The sequence below is a fragment of the Notolabrus celidotus genome, chromosome 11 (assembly GCF_009762535.1).
Source record: "Notolabrus celidotus isolate fNotCel1 chromosome 11, fNotCel1.pri, whole genome shotgun sequence".
Taxonomy (NCBI): Eukaryota; Metazoa; Chordata; class Actinopteri; order Labriformes; family Labridae; genus Notolabrus; species Notolabrus celidotus.
Window position 1 is genome coordinate 8,266,885 of NC_048282.1, and position 25,091 is coordinate 8,291,975.

Here is a 25,091-nt window from a genome sequence, read left to right on the forward strand (position 1 = left end):
ATATTTACTTCAATATTCTTGTTTCATTTATTCTTAACTCTTCATTTTTTAAATTATTTTATTACTATTTTAGTGATTTTATCTATCTTAGACATTTATCTTTACCTTTTTTATTGTCTTAACTCATCATGTTTTATCTTTTATTTACTTATTTCTGAACTATTTCCCCTTGTTGTTTATTTATTTACATTTTATTCCAATTGGTGTACATTTGTCTCTATTTAGTCCCTTCTTCTAAATCCATTCCTGTTTTATGTTTAGTCATGATATATTAAATTTTTCTTTTTTTTCAATCGCTGTAAAGCACTTTAAATTGCATTTGATTTTATGAAAAGGTCTCTGTAAATAAAGATTGATTAACTATCTGAATAATAAACATGCAACAATCATTTCTGATGTTCAAAGTGATGTTAAATCTGCATCCCTGTCCTTGTGATAGTAATTTCTTATCAATGGACAACATACTGCCGTCCTCTGCGTGTGATTTTCACAATACCACTTGTGCCACAGATGTAAACAATAAAAGTAAAGACTCTGAAGTCATGTAACAGATTCATTTGTGCGCCACCAACGCTAACATGCACCAGAACAAGCAGGAATACATTCTTAAAATCTGTCTTGGTTAATTGTGTCGTGTTCATGTTCACATTTATATGGCTGTCATATGACTGACTTTGCACATCCAGCGATGTGACTTCTTGCATGTGCACATCGCAACTGATCAGCCGATGTATTGTTCAGACGACTTTCAAGTTTATCTAAACCTGTCACATCAGCTGAACAGAGAATGAGAGCAGAGTGAAACCAGAGCAAATATGTAGTGTAAGGGGGAGGATTGTAAAAAGGTTGCAGAGCCAATCTATAGAAAAAGTTGGAGCGTTGCCTCATCACAGGCTGCATCCTGCTCAAAAAAGTTCAAAGCATGTCTGGAGCTGAATATGTCCAAAAATGTACTAAATGAATGAATAAAGCCCCAAAAACATGACCACAATAGTAAAAAGTAAAGTGAAACAGGAGCTCTAATGTTTAATCTGACATGAATAGAATTGAAGTATTAAGTTAATGTTAAAACATGAAAGTAGTAATAATTTAAGTTTACATGTTTTGTTGCAGTTCTTGAGTAAGTGTGCTTTTATTCGTCATCAACAATCTGTAGCAGAGGAGTAAAAGAATCAGGCGGGTGTGTTTTTAAATAAAGAGCAGTATCAGTGATGAGCAGAGTCAGAAGGCAGGCAGAGCAGAAAAATACGTGAACAGTTTCTTGAGAGTTCTCAGTTCTGGTCAGAGGACTCACAGTGTGACAGCAGTCTACCGAGGAGCACAGAGGTCACTCCTTTATTGGTTATTAGGAGGAGAGTTGGGACAAGGAGGACCTCTTAGGTGGGAGTAGAGTGGAAAAAGTGAAGAGCTGGAACATTATCTGGAGGTATGGGACTCTGTGTTTGCTCCGTGGCGGCACCACAGATTTTAATTTCATCCATGGGGAGGATACTGAAGTCAACATGTCAGGATTATGAGATTGACTGAAACGAGCTGGTACAAAGACACCAGAGAGCGACTCAAACAAACAAACAAACAAAAAAGAAACATGGACTGCTGCAGCTTCTTTCATCAGCGGCCTGTCGTCATGCTCGTGTACCTGTGTGCCTCTCTGTGTCTATAAATGGCGGTGCAGTCAGCCTCTCAGACAGAAAGGTCAGAGATTCGGTGACTCCTCAACTCTCTGCAGAACCTTTTCTTTGGCATGCCGGTACTCTCTCCTCCTGTCACCACGGCAACGCAGCAGAGGACAATACAGTACCGAGCATGGCCATTACTCAGGTCAGTGACTGGGACTGATCTGCCATGAGTACAAGGAGAATCATTTCCAGGAGCAGTCTCTGCAGCAGCAGCAGCCAAGGAGAGGGACACACTGCAGGACTTACAGTGTGATTACAGCTGCAGCCGGGACACCACAAAGCATTTTAAATACGGTTACACCGGTCTGAAACTGGTCTGATCCGGCCACACAAAGGACAGCTGGCACGGATGATACTGGTAATCCAACCACCATAATGTTTTCAAATGTAGCAGGAGTCCTCATGCAGAGCAGCGTTTACAGAAGTTGAACAAAAAACAATTTAAAACACTTTGATACTCGTTAACATGTTAGGTTCTCAAGCATCAAGATAAATCATATAAAGATGATTATTCCTCTAAAACATGACCATAAAAGATCATCGGGAGAAAAAAGAGTAACAGCAGAGTGAGTCAGCCATCTGCAGAGCTGTTAAAATAAATGTTAAGGCTTTCTGAAGGACACAACAGTAATAACAAACAAACGCAAGCACGCACAACAAACGAAAAGTCATTGCGTTAAACAGGGTGAGAAATAACTTTATATAAATGTTGACTTCAACTTTGGTAAGAGGTCTTTATTACTCTGAACATCTCTGCAGTACTTGTGCTCTGATATGCTTGTATGATTAACAATAACACCTTCACAGCTCAAGTTCTCTGTGTGCTTTCTACATCCATGTGTTTCATTTCTATGTATGCTTTAAGTAACAGGGACTAAAGTTAAGCAGGTTGTGTTGTACTTGGAGAAACAAATTATGAACAATTCATTAAAAGGGAGACGGACAATAATCTTTTAAATTTAGCATCAAAAGTGTCAGACCTAATGTTGGTAGAACATCACCAAATGGACCAATCATAGCCGCTGCAGTCCTCACCAATGACACATGTAGTTACTTTTCTGGGGAGATTTATATCAGGCTACGGCCAAGGGTCTGCAGCTGAGGTATAAATCAGGCTCCATGGAGGGGGCTGTGTCAGCCAACTTAAAGAACTTTCTCAAACCGATAATTTGACATTCACACCCACTTCACACTCCGCTTGGACAGCTGTGTGGAGGTGAGAAAAGAGCCAGAGTTTGAACTTTTCTTTTCAGCTTTATTCTTATTCTTGACACAACACACCTTTCAACAGACCATGAATGTCTTCTAGAGGGAAGGGTCTTAAAATAAGCACCACTGTCCCCAGAATGAAATCCCCCTTCTGCCTCTATGACCACTGCTATTCAGTCTGCCTCTCAGTGTGACCACATCTACAAGTTAAAAACACTCGCCTTTAAGCAGGTTCAACAACACGCAGTATAAACTAGATCTGTCTGAGAATTAACTGACTTGAAGAAATGCAGGAATATTAACTAATTTATCTCTCTCTCAGATCCCTGATCTGGTCCACAATAAACCAGCAAGTACATTTTATATCATCTGAATGTCTTGTATTCCTGCTCTGGTGATTTAGTTTCTCAGAACTTCATCAGCATTATTTTAAAGGCTAGACAAAATGATGTCACTGACATTCATTCAGACACCATCACAGGTAAAACTATACTACATATACCCAAAGACATAAAGTGAAAATATCCTAACACCAATTCAAATCAATATTGTCCCCCCACTTAGACATCCGTCCTGCAAACCTGTTCCTCATTCAGAGGGCTAGAGACATTAAGATCAAGATAACAGAGCTCACGACACGCTCTGCATGTGCCTCACCTTTCCTTTAGATTTCTAATTGAACGAGGAGGCTTAAAAGGGGAGAGGGTTTTGTAGTGCGGCCAGAATGAGTAAGGGCACACACAAAGAGCTGTACAGACACACACATGTATAATGCAGAGGTGTGACAGCTTTATACAATCTAGATGCACAAACACACTGCACAGAAAACACGCATACATAACCACTAACTCAATTTATGACAAATTAATAAATAAATCATGTCAAGATCATCCAAGGACAGGCCCAGACAACATGCACATTAGTATGTATGAAGCCCTACATCCAGATATATACATGCAAGGGCACATATGAATACAAAACACTGATTGATCATGTATACACCGGCATAGACCTTCTCTTAAAGGTACGGCAAACATGCACATGAAACAAGCAAGGACCTTCACGCACACATAAATATGTAGACATTCTAGAGGCGGCATTTTGCAAACACAAACATAAAAATCATGTTAGTAAGCAAAAACGTTGAGTGGAAACTGTCCCGACAAGCAGGGCACATATGTATGCGGACACACAGACTCAACCCAAAGTCACACACCGCCACATTGAGGGAACACATTCCCAAACTCTCACAAACAACACACGGACTGGACAAGTGCCACGCTCGCTGGCACCACCATGCATGACGGATGGCTCTATCTACAGCGCTACATGCCACTGAGAGCCAGAGGCTGTGTGAACGCAGGCTCGTCCTCCAGCTTCAGTCGACAATGATACAGGAAGGATGAATGTCACTTTGGGAGGAAAATAGCACACCTGCCAGCTCATTGATAACCAAGCAGAAACAAACCCTACAGACAGGAACTCTTTGGGAAGGGAAAGACAGATCGGCCAGAACAATAACAATGTGATTATTTTACAATGCATGTTTTTTATAAGTAAATAGGTGTAGCTATGTTTTTACATGTATATCCCTAACTGCTTGATTTTATTCATTTCTACCAGAACTTTAAAATAAAAATTGTTTCTGCTTTCATTTTATGTCTGTGATTTTCAACCCCTGTCATATGATTCTCCTTTTTTTTTTCAGGTGGTCTGCAAAGAGCCTCAAGAGCAGGACTCTGACCAGTACTCCTGTGAGAATGTGCACATTCCAGGAGGAATGCAGTGGACAGAAAATTGCAGAAATAAAGGCTTGAATGTTGAAAAAACAACAACTGAGAGTTGCATTTGGATACACAAATTTGAACATTTGTGTAAGCCTTCATCTTTTGTTCAATAGATAAAGAAAAAAATAAATTATCATAGTATTCCTTTTTATTTCAACACAAGCACTTTGGCAGGAGAACAGCATGGGCCTCGTATCAAACGACAACCACAGCCAAAGAGCAGAGATTACACCAACACTTCACCCCAATGGTTGCTTCACTGCCAGGGCGAGACTTGGTGAAAAGAGCTTAAAAATATTTGGTCATGAAATGCTTCTTTTAGAACAATAAATGCAGTTTCGTGGTAGGTAGAGGAGCAGGTCGTGTATGTGATGTTAATTGTGTACTATAAAGTGTACCAGTAGCAGTCACTGCAGAGGGAAAGGAGATAGAGGTTGTTACCTCTTACAAATACCTCAGTATTGTGATTGATGAGTCTAATAATTTTAAACAACATGTGCTGTACCTTGTGAGAAAACTGAGGCTTAAACTGAGTTTTTACTTTCAAAAAAAAAATCCTGTTTCTCTTTTGATGCAAATTTTTATACCGGTTCTTGACTATGGTGACCTTTTGTACTTGCACACCACTTCTCAGTGTCTTCACAAGATTGATGCAGCTCCCCATGCTTCCTTGAGGTTCATTACCAATTGTAAAGCTCTGACTCACCATTGTGAGTTGTACTTGCGGGTTGGTTGGCCGTCTCTGGCGACACGTAGGTTGGTACTTTGGTACATTTTCATTTATAAGGCTATTCTTGGTCTTTATCACACAGAAAAGTGCTGGACAGTACTCACTGCGTTCCCAGGACTTTTTAACGCTTTCTGTCCCAAAACCTCGTACATAAATTGGGAAAGGGCTTTTAGGTATTCTGCACCCTCAGCCTGGAATTTATTGCAGAATGGCTTGAAACCTTAAGGAGCTGGTGTTACTAATGTTCTTGAATCTAAAATGAAAGACTTTGAAGTTGAATCTTTAGAATGTTGTTGTTTTTAGTGTATCTTGCTACAACTGCCTCCTAGGTAACTGCTCTTTCTGCAACAAAGGCTGTGCTTGTAAAGTGTACTTCGGTTCTCTGTGTGTCTATGTCTGTGACTTAGTGTTTTTTGCTGCTGACTGTCTTGGCCAGGTCTCCCAGGGCCAGGGCAACCCGTAGAGCTGATTCAGTTTTACAGACATGACCTACTGAGTTGTTAATAACGGAAAAGGACTTTATATGAGAGCAGAGACTAACTTTATTATTATTTCACCTCATTATATAGTTTAAAGTATAATTAATCGTATTTTATAAGTAATTAAGTCAGTCTGTTCACAGTCCAGCCATATGTTAGGCATTAAAAGTTCGGAGCAGAGTTGGAGGGCACTGCTTGATGTGAAACAGCTGCAAAAAGTTTTACAATTAGGGCGCATTACCGCAGAGAAAGTAGAGCAAAGTAGGATTGTTTATGAATCAGTTGAAGAGAAAAGCTCTTCTGTTAGAAAGAGACAAACATGAGGAGTACGGCTCAGCTAGCATGTCACACTGAACCGAAAACCAAAATGAAATTACCTTGAGCGCCATGCACTAGTATTATCTTTCCACCTTTTTTCCCTTTAATTGTTTATTTGTTTAGAGCTCTGCGCTCTGGACTGCATTTGAAGAATGACAGTCTCTAATAAATAAAATAACTTACCTCTCATGATGTGCCGCACTACTTTAACAGAGCCTCCTCTTAGGTTGAGGATTTGGTGGACTCTCTGCTGAAGCTGAAAGCAGAAAAAAAATAGATTAGAAAAACACTGATGGTTCGAAATCAAACAGATAAAGAGAAAATATTCACATTATATTTATGTCAATGCAGTGACAGAATCCACATTATAGTTCTTCAGGAAGACACATCTAAAAGGTGTCATATCACTTAATGTCAATATCTTCTAACTCAAATCACCAGCAGGAAATGTTCACACTGTCAGTCGTATTTATAATGCGAGCATTGATTACCTGTGTCCTGGTTTGAATGACCGGGTGACAAACCTTGCAGTGGCATTACTTGACTCATTATGGTTTTGACAGTGTGGTCAATTAAAATCACCACAACTAGACCCTTGAAAGAGAGACAGCTCACACTAGTTAGCAGTCTCCCTTTCTGCACCGAGGGACAAGCCTCGCTCTGAATGTATCGCAGCTGCTGTTAACTCTGCATGTGTGAAGACAAGGTGACGTGACAGTCACACTGAGGGCAATGAGTTCTTCTCTAATCAAGCTAACCTTCACTCCTAGACTGACAGGTGGTCTAATGTTGTAACTTACATCAGCTTGTGTTATGTATTTTTTTTAGTGTACCAGAAGCAATGATGCACAATTCATTTTTGTACTGTATGTAGCAGTGGGCAGATCTGAATCTACTGTACAGTTCATGGGTGGAGGCCGCTGAAGATGTACGGCTAACATACACTGAACAAAAATACAAACGCAACACTTTTGTTTTTGCTACCATTTTCCAAGAGCTAAACTCAAAGATGTAAGACTTTTCTACATACACAAAAGGTCAATTCCTCTCAAACATTGTTCACAAATTTGTTTAAATCTGTGGGTTCGCAGTTTGCTGATGTCAACATTGTGAATGGAGTGGTGTGGCGGTGGGGTTATGGTATGGGCAGGTGTATGGTATGGACAACAAACGATGAGATCCTGAGACCCATTGTTGTGCCATTCATCCACAACCATCACCTCATGTTGCTGCATGATAATGCACGGCCCAATGTTGCAAGAATCTGTACACAATTCCTGGAAGCTGAAAACATCCCAGTTCTTGCATTGCCAGCATACTCACCAGGCATGTCACTTATTGAGCATGTTTGGGATGCTCTGGATCGGTGTATACGACAGCGTGTTGTAGTTCCTGCCAATATCGAGCAACTTGGCACAGCCATTGAAGAGGAGTGGACCAACACTCAACAGGCCACAATCAACAACCTGATCAACTCTATGCGAAGGAGATGTGTTGCACTGCGTGAGGCAAATGGTGGTCACACCAGATACTGACTGGTTTTCTGACCCTGTGGACCCCCCCAACACAGTAAAACTGCAGTGGCCTTTTATTGTGGCCAGCCTTAGGCACACCTGTGCAATAATCATGCTGTCTAATCAGCATCTTGATATGCCACACCTGTGAGGTGGATGGATTATCTCGGTAAAGGAGAAGTGCTCACCAATACAGGTTTAGACAAACTTGTGAACAATATTTGAAAGGAATAGACCTTTTGAGTACCTAGAAAAATTCTTAAATCTTTGAGTTCAGCTCATGAAAAATTGGAGCAAAAACAAAAGAGTTGCATTTATATATTTGTTCAGTATAGATACAGCTTCAGTGGTAGAATTACTGCCATCTCAAAACAGCCAAAAAGCTCAACATGCTACTTAGGAAGCACAGCATCAACAAACTTCATTACAAAGACATCGGATGCTTTTATTGCCCTTCAGACCAGCTGCACATCAATAATTAATCAGAAGGAAAACACACTTGGTGAACAACATTCAGAGTGTGTTTATGTACCTGAGATATCCCAGAGTTGCTGATCTCCACCATAATGTAGCAAATCAGCTGAAGGACGAACAATCCAGCATCCAGGCGACGAAGGTAGAACTCATCCTCCATACTGTCATCAAGGATCTCCCCCCTACGAACCATGTCCTGCACGCGCACACACACACACACACACACACACACACACACACACACACACACACACACACACACACACACACACACACACACACACACACACACACACACACACACACACACACACACACACACACACACACACAGAGGTTAAAAACTCATATGAAGAGAAGTTCATGCACTGCACAGTGAAAAAAAAATTATGCTTGGGTGGCTTCTATCACTCTTTGAATACTTAACAGTTTCAACAAACACAGAGAATCAGAGATTAAATTTAATTTAGGTGGTTTGTCAGCCTTCTTCACAAATCCATTCTCTCCTTTGACCAGACACACAAACAGATTGATTTCACAGCTTAGCCGCAAAAAAAAAGAGGGGGGGGGGGGCTAAGTTTGGTCTCACACACTCACATATACAACGCTCTTGCATAGTTATCCATCTTAACAACCCTGTCAGTATGCCAATAACACAGGGCTGCCAATACGCACAGAGCCCACATTAATCATCATTAGAGATTAAGAAGCAGACCTGAGGGGGAGAACAGAGCGTGGAGTGTAAGCTGTTGGAGTGCTACAGAAATACACACGAGTGTTAAGTGTTTTGCTGTCACACAGTTTTACATTTAAGCATCAACAGTAGGAATTAAATCGAGGACGTACCCAACAGAAATGATACCGGAGGGAAAAACAAAGCGTGCGAAAAAAAATCCTGATGCATATCTTTATTTCTATTTCGAAGCCATATGCGGTGTTTGGACAATTCATTCATATTTGCTAAATTACATATGGAGACAAGAGCCGTGTTTGAACGGGAATTCAGTCTGTACACATGAATAAACAAACAAGAGACTTTTCAAGGCTGTGTAACACTGCTTCCTTGTGTTGCTCTTTTAAAGCAAACCTAAAAAAAACTGCTTAAGAGGCTTCAGTTTAGCTCTAAAGTTAAATTGTGTGCCCCAGGTTGTAGAGGCTGTAGTCCTTGAAGAGGCAGCCTGGGTTCAAATCCTTTTGCTGTACATCTTTCCCCAATCTCACTTCTCAGTCTCCCACTCTATCTTCTGTCTTATCTCTTAATAAAAGCATTTAAAGCTCAAAAAGCATCTTAAAAATATATATTAACTGCTGAACATGTTGTTATTTCCAGCATGCTGTCATGCAGTTTAAAAACATTATCATTTTGATAGCTCACCCTTCTTAAATAACTCTTAATTCTTAATTTGAGCAGAATCTCTCTGCCAACCTGTCTCCATGCTGTGTTGTAAGATAAGCCTCCAAAATTTGCCCCCAAAAATATTGTCAATATTTCATTTAATAATTGCAAGCACAGCCTCAATAAATCCTTACATGGTAGCAACAGAAAATAAATGGCATGATGAAATAAAACCTTGGAAAAAGACAAAGAGACAACCAAATCTATACGTTTCTGATTCACAGCGGTCAAATACTAACAGACAGGCATGGCCTCTGTGTTCGGCAAAACCATAAACTGTATAAATAATGGATGTATTCTCAGTCACGTCACCCATCTGTTCCTGAGCGCTGTTTTGAAGCCAAACGTCGGTGGGAGCCATACTGGTAATGCTGAACTCAACCACACTTAGTGTGACGTAAAGAGGTGGAGTTTGAGCCTCCTAGCCAACAGCTACAGTGTTCCCGTCTGTCAGTCAAGTCAGTCAAGTCAGTCAAGTCAGTCAAGTCAGTCAAGTCAGTCATATCCTTATTTGGGCAAAATTCGTAATCTTAATATCTTCTGAACTGTCGCGTTAGAAAAAAATTCATCCCCCGTACAGTGTGTGCCGATAGAGAAATTAGCTACGTAGACCGAAGCCGTTTTTGAACCAGGCTGTAAACATGTTTATTTCTGCTGCAAATATTGTCTTCTTTGAATTGCTGTGTATGTGGTTTCTGGTGTTTCTGCAGCCAGCCTCAAGTGGATGCTCGATGAATTGCAGTTTATAACACTTCCGCATGAGCTTCATATTTTGAGACCGGAGGTTGCCGGTTGGGCAAAACAGGAAATGTTCTGAGGAATTGTCTTTACAAATTGCAAACAAGTCATAACCACTCAGGATTTAATATAGTTTTTAATCCCTGTTGATGACCCTCTATCATAACTTCAATCAAAGTGTTTACTGTCTCAGGAATACTTCCATTCAATCATTTAAAAGCTTTTATATCAAATAAACTACCACAAAGTAAAGAGTTAAATATTACCAGCAGAATTTGAGTAGTGAGCAATAATGAGCATGTATCAAAACATTAAACCTTTATGTTACAAGTTAGTCTTATAACATTACACTAAAAGACCTACAAGACCGTTAACTCTATCTTTATTGGTTTACAGAGTACAGATGGCCCAACACGGGGAAGAAGTAAAGTGTATCACAGAATGTGACACAGTAAATCAGGAAAAAGGGCAACTTTTCAAGGCGTTGCTAATGAAAACAAATAGCTTTCAGCGTGGAGCTAAAGGGTACCACACATGACATTTACATCCCAATGATTTCATCTCAGGGAAAATTAAAACTTTCAAAAGGCCTTGTCCTTAAAGATCAATGACACTGTAAAACCCAATTATAGCTGTGAAGTTCAGCTCATTAACATGCCTCAATCAGAGGCCGGCTCCTGAGAGCTACATTATGAGGCTCTTCTAGGGAAAGCTTATATGCTGCAGGTTGCAGAGACAGGGCTGAAAACAACATATTCATTTCTGTCACATATTCATTTCCGTCACATCCTTGAGCTGTAAAGCTGGATGTCATGCTGCATTAATAATTCACAGAGAGAAGATTAGACGATAGATTCAACTTCATAACAAAGCATTACTGCACAATGTCAACTGTGGCTTGTTAAAGATGCAAAACAATGCAGATAATTAAAACCAGAACCTTTAATAAAGCCACTGAATGTAGGGCGTTTGTCTCTTCAATGTCCTCTGGGTAAAACATTGTTTCAGAATTCTGTTTTATGAAAAAGCGAAGCGTTATCGGGGTGTAAAAAATTCCCACAGCCTGGCCTTGTTGCTGTCAACGAGCTCCCATTAAAGATGCACGAAACTTGAAACAAAGCTATTTGAATGTAAACCGTGTTTTCTCTCCTTCCTGTAGGAAAAAAAAATGTTATCTCAGTTTCCAGGACAACTCTGCTCATTATTCTGAGCCAATACAGTAGCTTGCGGCAAAGTTACACAAATCTCACAATCCAACTTCAGCACTGTGCAGGATGTAGGCCTGAACAGTGCACAGATGGGACTCAGCAGAGACATGTCACCTCTGTGGAATAGTGAAAGCAGCATCTGCATTTATACAGATGTGAAAAACAAACTGTGTTTAATTTTCTCAGACTGTTTTTGTCTATTTGTATTTAACCTCATTACTGCTCATGGCCACCACCGCAAAGCAGAGCTGGAGGCGTTTTCTAAGAGGCCTTAGATAACCCAATTATTGGTTATTCAAACTTCTTCATCCCAGCCACCAGCCTATTATGTACAGAAATTGAACTTTATCCCTTACATATGGAAAAACATGCCTGAACCTTAGACTATGATGCATGTAGTAGCAAGATTAGTAGAAATACAGCACAATTGTGTGTCTGTAATGATGCATTAAAGATCATGCACATTAAAGACAAATAAAGGAAAAGGTAAGGAGACTTTTGCAGCGATAAGTTCCCTCATGAAAACCAATCATCGAGACCTATACCATGGCTATGTACACTGGCCTTAAGAGCCTAAACTATAGTGTGGTGTGTGAAATGACTGTGAGGGAGCTCAACTTTTTTGAAAACCATCCAAGAAAGGAACTTCTAAATGGCAATGATGCTGAACCTTTCTTAAATATATATATATATTATGCTACCACCTGGGATAAGTGGCCTGCTGGGTGCATACATCCCAGCAGCCTGACACAGTTTGAAAACAATGTGTTGCCAAGGAGAGGACACAAAAACTAGATGACAAACAAGCATAGAAATCTATATTATTTGTTTAAAGAGAGGAAAGTTGGAAAAGTTAGATAAAACCACTGGATAAGTGGTTGATTGGTGTGAAATATTTTATATTTTATTTCTAAGAAGTGCATTTCAACATTCAATTCACACAGCTTGAAGTTTAAAAGAAATACAAGCTTTTTTTTTAATGACATGGTTTGGTAGCTAATACTTCTATCTTGTACATGAAGTTAACAACTGTCCACTGATGCAGTGATGGAATCAGTCAGTGATCCCGGCTCGCCTCTGTTACTATACGTCCAATACATAGACTGTATAAATAATGGACGTAGTATCTGTGACGTCACCATCTGTTCCTGAAATGCTGTTTTGAAGCCGATCGCCAGAGGGAGCCATATTGGTAATGCTGAACTCAACCTAATGTCTGTCGAGCTAGTGTGGGGTGTAGAGGCGGGCTTTGTTCCTCTTAGCCAACAGTAGGGATGGGTACCGAATTTGGTACTTTTATAGGTACCGACCGAATTCCGTCGGTACTACCGAGTACCGACTCGATACACGTAAAATCAAACGGTACCATGTTTCGGTACCTGAACGCATTCTTGTGACTGTGAGGGAGTGGAAGAGGAGGCGAGTTTCCATACTTTCGCCCTGTAATAAAGTCAGAGACTGACCGGGTGGACGTCTCTGCTCTCTGCGCTCTGCTCTCTGCATCTGCAAGGGAGCGCGTCAAACAGAGCCTGCAGCTGAAGGGCGCGCACACTCACAGCGAGGCAGAACTGCAGGAGAGTTAATTTTATTTTATACAGTCTATGTTTGAGACGGACTCTCTCGCTCCAACTACCTGCCCTGTTTATAACCGTCCCTGTGTGCCTGAATGCCCAACAAGTAAGTTGTGTGTCCTGTTATTATAAAGAGATGGAGAACTGACTTTTTCCCATCCGCAGGCGTTCACGTGTGTTCATTGATAAACTCCCGAAAGAGCAATTAGACGCCACGAACACGTGTCAGCTAATATATCTAATCACCTATATAATCCTGTTTCTGTTCATTTCATGTTAAATTAAATAAATATGTTAAATTAAACAAATTTGAGATTTTTTTATTTTTTTAATTAACATTTATTACCACATAAACACACAAAAGTACCGAAAATTGGTACCGTTGGGTACCGGTACCGATTCCCAGGTACCGGGTATCGATACCTTATCGGTTCAAATGTGAAAGGTACCCATCCCTAGCCAACAGCTACAGTGTTCTCGCCTGTCAGTCAATTCAGCTGTGCCTCTCGTAATGGAAAACTCGTATTCTTAAAATCTTTGAAACTGATAAGTTATAAAGAATTCACCCCTCGTACAGTACAGTGTGTGCCGATCGAGAAATTGGTTATTCAGACTACACTCGTTTTTTGCACCAGGATTTAAACATGTTTATTTCTGCTGTAAAGATTGGCTTTTTTAAAGTGGTGTGTATGTGGTTTCTGGTACTTCCGGAGCCAGCCTCAAGTGGACACTTGAGAAACTGCAGTTTTTAACACTTCTGCATTGGCTTCAATTCTCGTGGCTGGAGGTTGCCACTTGGTCTAATACCACAGACGCCTCTTTGACATTCATAAGGAAGGCAAAACGTGTGTAAAAATGGCACATTTCTCCAGCAATATAAAAAGGACAAGTCATAGTATCAATCCCATCCCATGTTGGATTAAATGCTCTGTCTGGCCTAACATGAACTGGGTCTGAAAGGAATCTGTCTGAACAGGAGGACGAGCTGAAGTATCTCACAGAAAATATTAAACCTGAACTCCTCTGAGCAGATAAGTCAGGCTCTCAGACTAGGAAACAAAAGATCCTGGGGTAAAAAAAAGTTCCCTTTTAATCGCTCTTCCACACTTCATTCTCATGTACGCTGCTGACAGAGGATTTAATCAGTGATAAGCTTCAACCTGGTTTCCCTGGTTAATTGTTAGTGATTCAGAAAAAAAATCATGTTCCTCATATCGTACAAGCTCACTGTAAAAAAATATCTGTAGCTTACAGGGAGTGATGTAGTCTTCATTGCTCCTCATGTGCGAAGTCTACTTCTAAGTGCATTTTTTTTACTTTCCTAAAGCATACCGCCCAACCTCATCCTACTGAGCCAAGACTGGGTGGCCTGCATTGCCTCAAAGTTTGCTTCAAGGCTTTCTGCTGGGAGGCTTTTTCAACCAGGATTGCAGTAGATCGATTTTGGTGTCCATATATAATTTTACCATGATGTTTGTTGAGTTGTTATGGTGTCTAATCCTTACCAAACTGCAAATGTTTCACAACCTCTGCCATGTTCTTGATTTTTTAGTCGTTTCATTGGTCAATGAATCAGTCATGACAGGTTGTTTCCCATGGGACACTAATAGGGGTGATGGGCATAAAGTGCTATGTTCAAATTACCAACTTACAATGCCAATCACAACACAGTGTGGTGAGCCAAGGCGGTTTTCTACTGGGACAAAACTGTTCTCTGTAACTACTCAACACCTGCAATGACTCCTCATACATAACGACTCTGTAGCAACAGGTGGACATGTCAAAAAGAAAAAGAAAGACAAACATTTTCAAATGAGGTCCAGAAAGTCAATAGCTGCCCCCTCCGGGGAGCCTCACAGTAATGAAACAGAGGAAAGACGCATGATGACTCAAGCTAGACCTTTGAATCTGCATGGGGAGCGGGGGGTTTTGGACCATGACAAGTGCATTAAATATTCATTATTGTGAGCGGCAGAAGTGGACATTTGGGATATTAAACCTGAGCCTACGCCGTCAGCGAGGCAGTATTCATTACAGCAGCATAGTTTTGTCCACTCGTGAGTTTTGACATTGCGGCCAATATCTTTTGTGTGGCAGCCCTGTCCCTGCGGCAAACGTTGGACAGAAGAAGCGGAGAAAGAAAAACGTGTTGAAAAGACGGATCGGACAAGTCAATTACTGCACCCTCAGGGGAGCCTGGCAGCCTGGCTACAGTACAGACAAAGTAATAAGCAGTGATTTTCAGTCTCAGTCCCTTTACTGTAACCACTGTAGCCACAATGTGTTTGTGCGCCCAGGTGTGTATGATTTATGGAAGGCAGAGTATGCAGTGCAAGTGTTGTTGTGCATATAAGAAGCATGTGTTGAGTGGTGAGTGTGTATGCCTGTGTATGATGTGTGCAGGAGTTGTATAAGTGTATCTAAAAGGGAACATTTTTCTCTGTGTGTGCGCTGGGTGTTGTTTCTGTGCTTTAATTTCCAGTGGGATATTTCAATACAGTATTAAAGTGATTTCTTTGTCAGCACTTTGCAAAACCCACTGTGAATGCTTCAGTGTGTGTGTGTGTGTGTGTGCGTGCGTTCGTGCGTGTGTGTTGGATTAATGCTTTTTATGAAGCTTAAGCAAACACCAGAAAGAGAGAGGTTAGATATCCTCATTAAAAGAATAAGACACAGAGGTTGATAATGAGGTAAACTTTGAGGTAAAAAAAGAAACTTTGCAAAAGTTGGAGACAACATGCTGATTTCAAGTTATGATAATCTCCCAGATAAAGAACAGCCCTGTGCTTGGGGCATACAAAAGTTGAGTTTGTTCTCAAAGTGGGCCAAAGCAGAACGTAGTGTTACCAGGAGGGAGGAGGTATTACCATCCCAGACCACTGCACATCATTCAGTCTGTCCTAAACTCTTTCCAAACTTTGAAAACTTGGAAGACGGTTTGTTTGTGTTCAACACAAATTTATCTTCGGAGGTCAAATTAATACTGTGACTAAGCTCTGCGAGGCATCCTCTAATTCACTGAGTGGGAAACAGTCCCAAAATGTGCATTTGCCAAACTAGACACTTTGTCTTCATCTTCAGTATTTTGTCTCCTAAAAATGAAAAATACTGTTTTGAAAAAGATCTGATCAAGCATAAATCTCACTTATGTGTCCCACTGTTTGCAAAGGGATGCGTTAGAAATGGATAATTGTCCTTCTGAGGGCCCAAGTACAAGTATACTTGATTACATTTCTCTGGTAATGAGTCTTAGCTGGCCTCTGCTTCTTCTGCACTAGTAAGGTGTTAAATGTTTAAAAGACATGCAATACTGTAACTTAAAAAAAAAGAAAGACACTCATGTCTCCCCACTTTTTTTTCTCTGCATCTGTTTTGTTAATGTTACAATGTTACAATTTAATTTAGAAGACACTTTTGTCAAAAGAAACATACATCTGGGAGTATGTATATCTGTCTCACCACATGACCCAAACGCTCTTCTCTCCCTCACTGCCTGCCTTTCTGACATAAATGTATGGATGAGCAAGAACTTTTTAAAACTGAATGAAGATAAAACTGTAATTATTTTAGTAGGACCCAAAGCAGCCCGAGAACAACTCCAGACTACTCTGAGCGATTTTAACGGGCAAATTAAATCAAAGGTCACAAACCTGGGAGTGGTTTCAGATTCAGGTTTTAATTTTAATGCTCATTTTAACAAGATCGTAAGTACTCCATTTTATCATCTCAGAAACATAGCAAAAGTCAGACCTTTTTTATTGCAGAAAGATGCCGAAATTTTAATTCATGCTTTTATTACAAGCCGTGTCGACTACTGTAGCTTGTTCAGAACGCTGCAGCCAGAGTTTTAACAAGGAAAAAGAAAACTGACCACATAACTCCACTCTTAAAACTCTGCAAAACTCTTTAACATTTATTTATCTTATTTAATTATTTATTGATCTATTTATTTCTTATATTCATCTGATCTCAACGCTATCTTATTTTTAACTTTTCTTTCCACTCTTACTTATTTTATTAATTTTACTGTGCTGATTTTATTTTATTTTATCTTTAATTATTTAATTTATAATCATGCCTTTTATAATTTTACCATTACTGTTGTTTTCTGTCTCTGTTATTCTGTGAAGCACTTTGGGCTGCATGTTTATATGTATGAAAGGTGCTATATAAATAAAGTTGAGTTGAGTTGAGTTGAGATGTACAACATAAGTAAGGGTCTAGAAATGAGGGAACAACATGAGTGAGTGCCAGCACACTGCTCAAGTCCAATTGTCCACAAGTGCTGACATGCAGTGCTGGAGGAAACCTACAGGGTGTGCAGAATCAGTTTTTATGTATTTTTAAACTTAATTTTGCTACTTAACTTTTGCTAATGAGGAACATATAACTTGGCTAAAGCCTTGCCATAAACCTTAAACTAAGGCCCACATGGCATTTTTGCTTATAGTGTTGTCATCTCTTTGAGTAATTTTGAATGGTTCACTTCCAAGAAACTGACAGAAATTGTTCTATGAAAACATATTAATACCTTCTTTCGTAAAATCCAAAGACACGCTTTTGATTAAGAACAACTTAGATGGTAGAGACATTGAAGACGTTCAGATTCATGCATATCTTGAAGTTATTTACCAACATTTTGAGTGCAGAGGTGATATTATAGTTACATCTGCAGTAGCTGTAGACCGCTATTTTTGCCTTTTTTATAATGGCATCAGAATATATGCCTCCAAATCCCTAAAATCTGTACGACATAAAGGTTTTGTAAGACATGCTTGAGATATTATGTTTTTTTATTTTAGATCAGTTTAAACAGGATTATGCAAATAACCATCTCCCAGGGATTAAGAGTCAAAACCTCTTCTAACGAGTGTTGTTGTTCCCGCTGCAGGATCAGTAAGTCTTGGAACCGTTTTATTTCACTGCTGCAGCGAGCTTCATTCCTTTACCCTCATCAAGTGAATGAAAGGGTGAAAACTTGGAGGAATGAATGGATGTTGGTTGATTTTGGTACAAATTACAGGTCTAGAAAATTGAGCAATGGAGGATAAAGTTAAGAAGTTGTTACTTGAGAAAGAGAGAGAGAGAGAGAGAGAGAGGGAGAAAGAAAGAGGGAGAGAGAAAGAGAGCATTTATTTTTGGATGACACTTAAGAAAACATAATATATCACATCCAGGTGCAAAACCTACCTAACTTCACAGAGTTTCTTTGAAAAGTCTACTGTCAGCAATGCTCAACCAGCCTATTTTTGCTCTACCCTCTTGCCACAGCTGGGTAAAGAAAACACACACATTCTAAAAACACACACACAGATATACACACACACACAATAAAAAAAACACAGTGAGCAACTGGGTGCTTAGACGCTAGGAAAGTGCACTCAGGCATTTTATAGTATTGAGGTCGGCCTCAGCCGTGTTGTGCTGAGCTTCATCAATCTCGAAGAGGAGTTACCAAGAAGCTGAGAGCAGAGGGAAGGTTTGGCAGAAAGAGAGAGGGATGGAGGTAGTTGCATTTAGTTTGAAGGAGATATAGCAGAAAGAAGAGGAAAGGAAGGACATAGTGAAGGTGTAAAGGAGTGAGGGATTAGAGGTGGAGGAAGGACAGAGATGTGAAAGTGGGAAAGACAAAAATGGATGATGGGGTGAGAAAAACAGAGGATGCAGGCTGTAAATGAGTCGATTGAAAGCTTAGAAAAACGAATGGAAGATGCGAACAAAGGGTGAAGAGGATCAGTTTTGGGGATGAAAATTTGGGAAAAGACAGGGTTAAAGATGGGGAGAAAAGGAAGTCAAAAATAAGAAATATAGCATGATGGGGAAAGCAGCTTTGAGAGAGAGAATCAGAGGGATAGAGAGAGAGGAGAAAAGAGAGATAGCAAGGTGGGATGAAAATAAGCAGCTTATTAAAAAGGGACGGGGCTGGAGACGCGCAGAAAAAAGCATCTGCAGCTTTTTCTTTGCTATCCTCCTGAGAAATCTGTGGGTAATATGTTGCAGAGGAAAAACATTTTGCTTACCGCTCCTTAAAAACAGGCTTAACTAGGGGAAACCAAAAGGCACGGCAGAGAGAGATAAAAAGTGGCTGCTGAGCCTGACAGCAGCTGATTCAGCTGAGGCGCTGGACAGAACTGGGTTGGCGTCTTTATCACCTTATTTAACATAATGTGACATTTGGTGGAAGCTTCGATTTAAACACACTCTCGGTATTATCAGTTTTTAGTACAAGACTTGCAGTAGAAGAATGAAACTGCAGCTTTTTGCTCTATGTATTAGGCTACACGACCTATAGAAACCCTGTTGGTAATGTGCCGAAAAAGTATCACATGACTAATCAAAAAATAAATGCTGATGCAATTAAAATAAACACAGATACCAGAACACACATCAGTGACTTTAAAACATTCACTGAGCTCAAAACTTAAGTAATGAGTTGGTACAAAAGAGGAAACTTGAGAGAGTTAAGATAAACATGCTTGATGAGATAACCAACCCCTTATCCCAGCTCATTTTGAAATTTAATAAGACACTGAGGGGGTATTCACTAAGATGGATTGAGGTCACTAATAGCACCAAGAATTGCCTGCCTGGTCCAAATCACCGAGCACATTGCACTAATGATCTTCAAGTGCAACAACACCTACAAAGTTCTGCAACTCTCTGCAGTTTGCTACAGTTTTGCTATGGAGATGGCAGTCAGGATCTCCACCATATGCTGCACAGAACTACGCTGTGCACTCTCATCCTTATTGAGGAGCTCAATTTTGTCCACATGTAGATGATGGACTGGATGGAGAGGGGTGCTTTTTACTTTATTATTATGGAGTTGTTTGCAAAATGCAATTTGTTCAGATTAAACAATACAAATAAAAACACTCCATCATGTAGAACAGGGTTGAGCCACCGACAGCCCCAGACTGATTTAACCTCTGATAATTATAATACTAGTTATGCTTAAGTTATATAAACAAACTAAATGTACAGATATACCAAGCAGATATTTCTAAGTGTTGTCATGATCACTAAGATTTGTGCATGACAACAATTAGAAATACTACTGCGCAATTACCTACAACTCTCAGTAGACAGTAAAAATGTCACCCTAACTGAGCTTGGGTATTAGTGCAAGGTGTTTTTTGCAGTAAGGTTTGTTTGCATTGTCAGAGGCCTATAATGCCTGAAATTAATTCACAAGAGATCATTTCAAGGTTTGTTAACAACAGCGTACAGCGACGTGGTTTGCTCTGGTGCTCAGTTTGTGGTGCATTTAACCCTTGCCACGTACTTTGTGAGTTAGGCGATGTCTTTTTGTCTCATTTGCCCATATTCAGCAGGCACAAAAAGCTGCTCAATCCTCCTTTGAATCAGGGCCTGATTCTCTAGAGATGACCTCTGCTTGTTTGAGAGCAAGTTCAGGTCAGGATGAAAACACACATTGGGACTTCTACACTACGCTGTCCAGAATCACAAGGCGTGATGATGGTAAAGTTGTACAAAAAGGGCTTTAGTGACCCCAAATCTAAAATATAGCATGAAAAAGGTATTAAATGAAGATTACGAGAATGCTATTTGTTTTATGAGCATTTGGTTAAGAAGTTTTCAAAGATGATGATGGATCGTTAAAGTTTTTGAATTTTTATGTCAGTCAAACAACTAGTTGTCATGTAATTCTTGTTTAGAGAAGTCAAACAACTAATCTACCATCCATTGTCCCATTCTACAACATTTAAAAGTAAGAGCAGTCACTTTGTATCTTATAATTAGTTTTCATAAATAATCTAATACTTGTCTTGTCAATTCATACATACATTTATTTGTCTAAAATAAAACATCTTAAATTTCCCATCAAGATGTCCTGGTTCCCAAGAGGTCTTCAGGCTCACAGAATGAGGCTTCATTATCTGCCAGGAGGATAACACACCTGAACCTGCAACCTAACTGTCAGTAGTCGGGTTACATTTTGGGAGATGAAAGCTCCAGCTTTTGACAAGAAGAAGAAGAAATCTCAAAATCTGTCCAATTTATGTTTTTATTTTTACTCTGACTGTTGTGACTCTGACAACTTCACAGGAGTGCAATGTTAGATCAAAGTGAAGTTCTCTTTTATGTTTGTTGTATGTGTGTCTCTGCATTGTACCAGCTTTTCATGAGCTATTTTTTGGAATAAGAAGAAAGGAGCCTTACATTTTTAAATGTAAAACACATTAAATTTCACAAAAATGTTCACTGTACAAGCAGAGGAAGTTTGGCATGATGATGGAGCACTATGAGCAGGACACTGGTTGGTATAAGGTTGATTATTAGATATTAAACCCTTTAGGAGAGGCCTTTGTGGTTTAAAAGATGAGGACATTTTTGCTTTGCCCCACAAAGCTATTTTATCGCTCCTGCCTTACATGGCCTGACTCACAGTGCGTCTCAGTACAGGTGATGGTCGAACCTTGTGGTTTAAAAAGATAGTGGCACACACAGACAAGGTTTCTTATCCCCAGAGTATCACAAAGTCACACTTCTGCCTTCCTGGAGGAAGAGACCAGAGAGCCACAGAGGAGAGAGACAGGGCAAGAGAAAAGCTGAAAAAGAGAGGGAGGGAGTGAAAATGTCAAACTGTCTGGCCTTTTCATGGCAATCCCATCACGATGTCTGTCTGAGAAATTAATCTTCAGTCATCTTTAGATAGGAATCTCACACTTATCAGTCTCCACCCACACCTCCCTCCCCTTGATAATTCCCCTTTTCACACAAATTATCTCCTCTTTTTCTTGCATTCCCCCTGTTTCACCATCACTTCCTTTAAACTGTACTTCCTCTTCACAGTATCTCTGTTTGCCCTTTTTCTTGTCTCCCTTCCTTTCTGAGGACAGGATGCTCCCTCTCTCTCTTTTTCTGTTGAAGCCATTATCCCTGCCTGACCACTTATCTTCTATCCGTATCCCTCCATCGGTCTGTCTAGCCCACAGCTCAACACACTGTCTCACCACACACACACACACACACACACACACACACACACACACACACACACACACACACACACACACACACACACACACACACACACACACACACACACACACACACACACACACACACACACACACACACACACACACACACACACACACACACACACGGACCGCTCAATAGGTCCCTCACACACAGCTATCAAGCCTTCCATTCCTGGGTAAACTGTCATATTGTTATCAGTAGGATTGTGATGGCTTTTTTTAAGTCTCTTCCCTCATGGCTTTGGATGTGACACTGTGTGGAACTGAACATCTTATCTACCCGAAAGAGGCAACATTTTGATCACACATCCGAACCCTTTTTACAGGGATTGTGTCAGCTATCAGAATATCTATAATGCAATATGAATTTTGTTTATCTGTTGAAGAAAAATAAAACCATGAATGAGGGACGGGGTCACACAAAAGTCCCCCTTTACCTATTCTTTCTGCATTCATTCCTCAACAAGCTGATTTGGAGTTTCAAAATCAATCGGAGGTTGGAGAAGTCGCCAGATAAGCCCTAAATAGGATTCCAGTGTCTTTTAGAAAGGACCACATGTATAAATAATATTCAGTCTACTGCAACATAATCAAACAGAGATGATCTCTGGAGAAGTAGACCTGTCAGAGTAGATCCTTCTATATAGAGACATCTCTTAATCACATCGCTATTTTCAAAGCATTAGGACTCCAGTCACAAATACAGTATTTTCACCTTGTACATTACGTTGCAGGTCTACTGCTGCCCAATTAGTTAGTGTGTGAGTTGTTATTGTGCTGTATTCAAATTCACCATGTCAAGCACAAAAATCATTCAACAAGGTCTCATCAGATAAATATTATCACAAAGTCAAATAATTTGGTGTTTTCATTTGCATAGAGAAAAAACTGCATTGGTACGGTGCAACAGTTGGTCAACCTTATGAAAGATGTCATGTTGAATATTAGTTCTGATTTTTCTTAGATTCCTATGCAGCATACATGTAACTCTGCATTATATAACACAGGTTTGTTTTCTGTCAGAAACATACAATAATGTAGTGGTCAGGCTTATATGTGCCTGTGTGTGAATGTGTGTGGGTGTGGGAGGGGGGTGTTTGTTTGTATTCTATTGCTTTATTTATAACTGCTTATTACCCTGCTCTCTTTCTGATCAACCAGATTAGTAAGACTTTTGATTCTAATTTGGCCCAAACCTTTGACAACGGTTATTAACTTTCCCTAACATGAGCAACACCAGAGGCAAACTGATCACAAGTCATGTCAAATCAATCTATGGAAAAGCATTCCGGCACATTTAGCTTCTGCTTGTTGACATCATAGACCGCAAGGTGAGGTACAACCATCAGCTTCCGTTAGTATCAACACAATGTGGCTAAAACATTAGTTTCGGTTAGAATGCTAAGTCAGCAGGCTACAGACATTTTCGTATTGGGCCCTGTCCAGCAATATTAGTAATGGCAGCAGAGTCAGGGTTCTATTTCCCAGAGCTACCTGCTAACCATACATCGTCCCTTACTTACAAATGTGTTTGATTCTTGTGGAAAATGAGAACATTCAAGAAACATATGGAGAAAGAAAAGTCCAAAGACAACCAAAAGGAACTTTTCAGTGGGATGCAAACAGCTTTGTTCAGTCCCACACATAAAAACATGGTTACAAAGTCCATGATATCTCACTGTGATAAATTAACAACTTAGCAGACGAGATCATATTCACCTGCACTGACCTGAGCAGTATGCAGCTAACACAGATTTTTGTTTTGGCTCCTGCTGTTTGTGCACATAATTACAATGATGACTCTTTGTTAAAGAGACTGGTCTGGATTTACTAAACTTTAAATGTATAAGCTTAATGATGTATGAGAAGGCACAGCAAGAACAAAAAGGAACTGAAGCTGAAATAGCACATTAATACTAAGGATTATTATAATTTAAAGCTGATTCACTGTCATAGTGTGATGTAAAGTTTATGTTCAATGGCTTTTGAGGAGATGGATTGATGCTGACGATGAGTGACAGTTTTAAAATATAACACAGCCTGTTCTTATAAATACAGTAACTTCATTTTAAAGACTTCTTCTGGACTGGTCCAAGGCTTGTGGTTGTCCAGTTTCAGAAAGGCCTGTTCAGGATCAACCTCTATTAAAGTGCATGTACTATCTGCTTTTACGACATCTTACTCTACATAAAATATTAATAACAAAATCACTGATTGTAATAAATCTTAGACAAACAATTCTCTGACAGAGTTTCCCATGTGGTCAACGAAGCAAAGATGTCAACTTCATTGCCTCATTTGAATACATCAATGCAACAAGCTGTGTGATATAAAGTCAGTGTAAACAAGACGGACTAAAGAGAAGGAGAGAGAGAGAGAGAGAAAGACAGAGAGAGAGAGAGAGAGAGAGAGAGACAGAGACAGAGAGAGAGAGAATATGAAGGACAGAAGGGTGGGAGGAAAAGGAGAGATGCTTACATGTTTCTCTCCTTCGATCCTCTTGTCAGCCTGTTGAACAGCCTCCAGGTACTTAAAATGCAACTCCATCAGCCGATCAACCTGCAGAGAGAATGAAATGGAGGCAGGCAGAGAGCACGCAACAAGAAAATAAGACAGGAGAGATGAGGAAAAAGAAGGGAGCACAAAGAAGAGAAACAACAAGATGAGACTTGAAGGGCAAATATGTCATAAAAGAACACTCCTGCCACTCATTTTCTTCTCATTAAACTTTCCTTGACTGATGGACTGTGAGGAGGGGGTTATGAAGTAGAAAACAAAGACAAGAACATGTAGAATTCTTAAGAAGTTAATTTGTTGCAACAGCGTAATGTATAATTAAAGACATCTCTGTAAAATTAACACTTAGCTGAGGAAGTTAATGATGGAGAGGACTACAGAAGACATCATATTTACAACATGAGTTTCTACGTCAAACATCCCGTGTTCTATTAATCAGTATTGAAAACACAATGTGTATGAT

General features: G+C 39.9%; 1 protein-coding gene across 1 annotated transcript in view; it reads right to left on the reverse strand.

The window, feature by feature from the left end:
* Nucleotides 1–25,091, reverse strand: part of ctnnbl1 (catenin, beta like 1) — a 100,111-nt gene that overhangs the window by 3,070 nt on the left and 71,950 nt on the right. The window contains exons 13-15 of the mRNA XM_034696775.1: nucleotides 24,590–24,670; nucleotides 8,249–8,386; nucleotides 6,386–6,458 (exon numbers count right to left, since the gene is read on the reverse strand). Coding sequence (XP_034552666.1) covers nucleotides 6,386–6,458; nucleotides 8,249–8,386; nucleotides 24,590–24,670 — 292 coding nt within the window. The remainder of the gene's footprint in view (nucleotides 1–6,385; nucleotides 6,459–8,248; nucleotides 8,387–24,589; nucleotides 24,671–25,091) is intronic.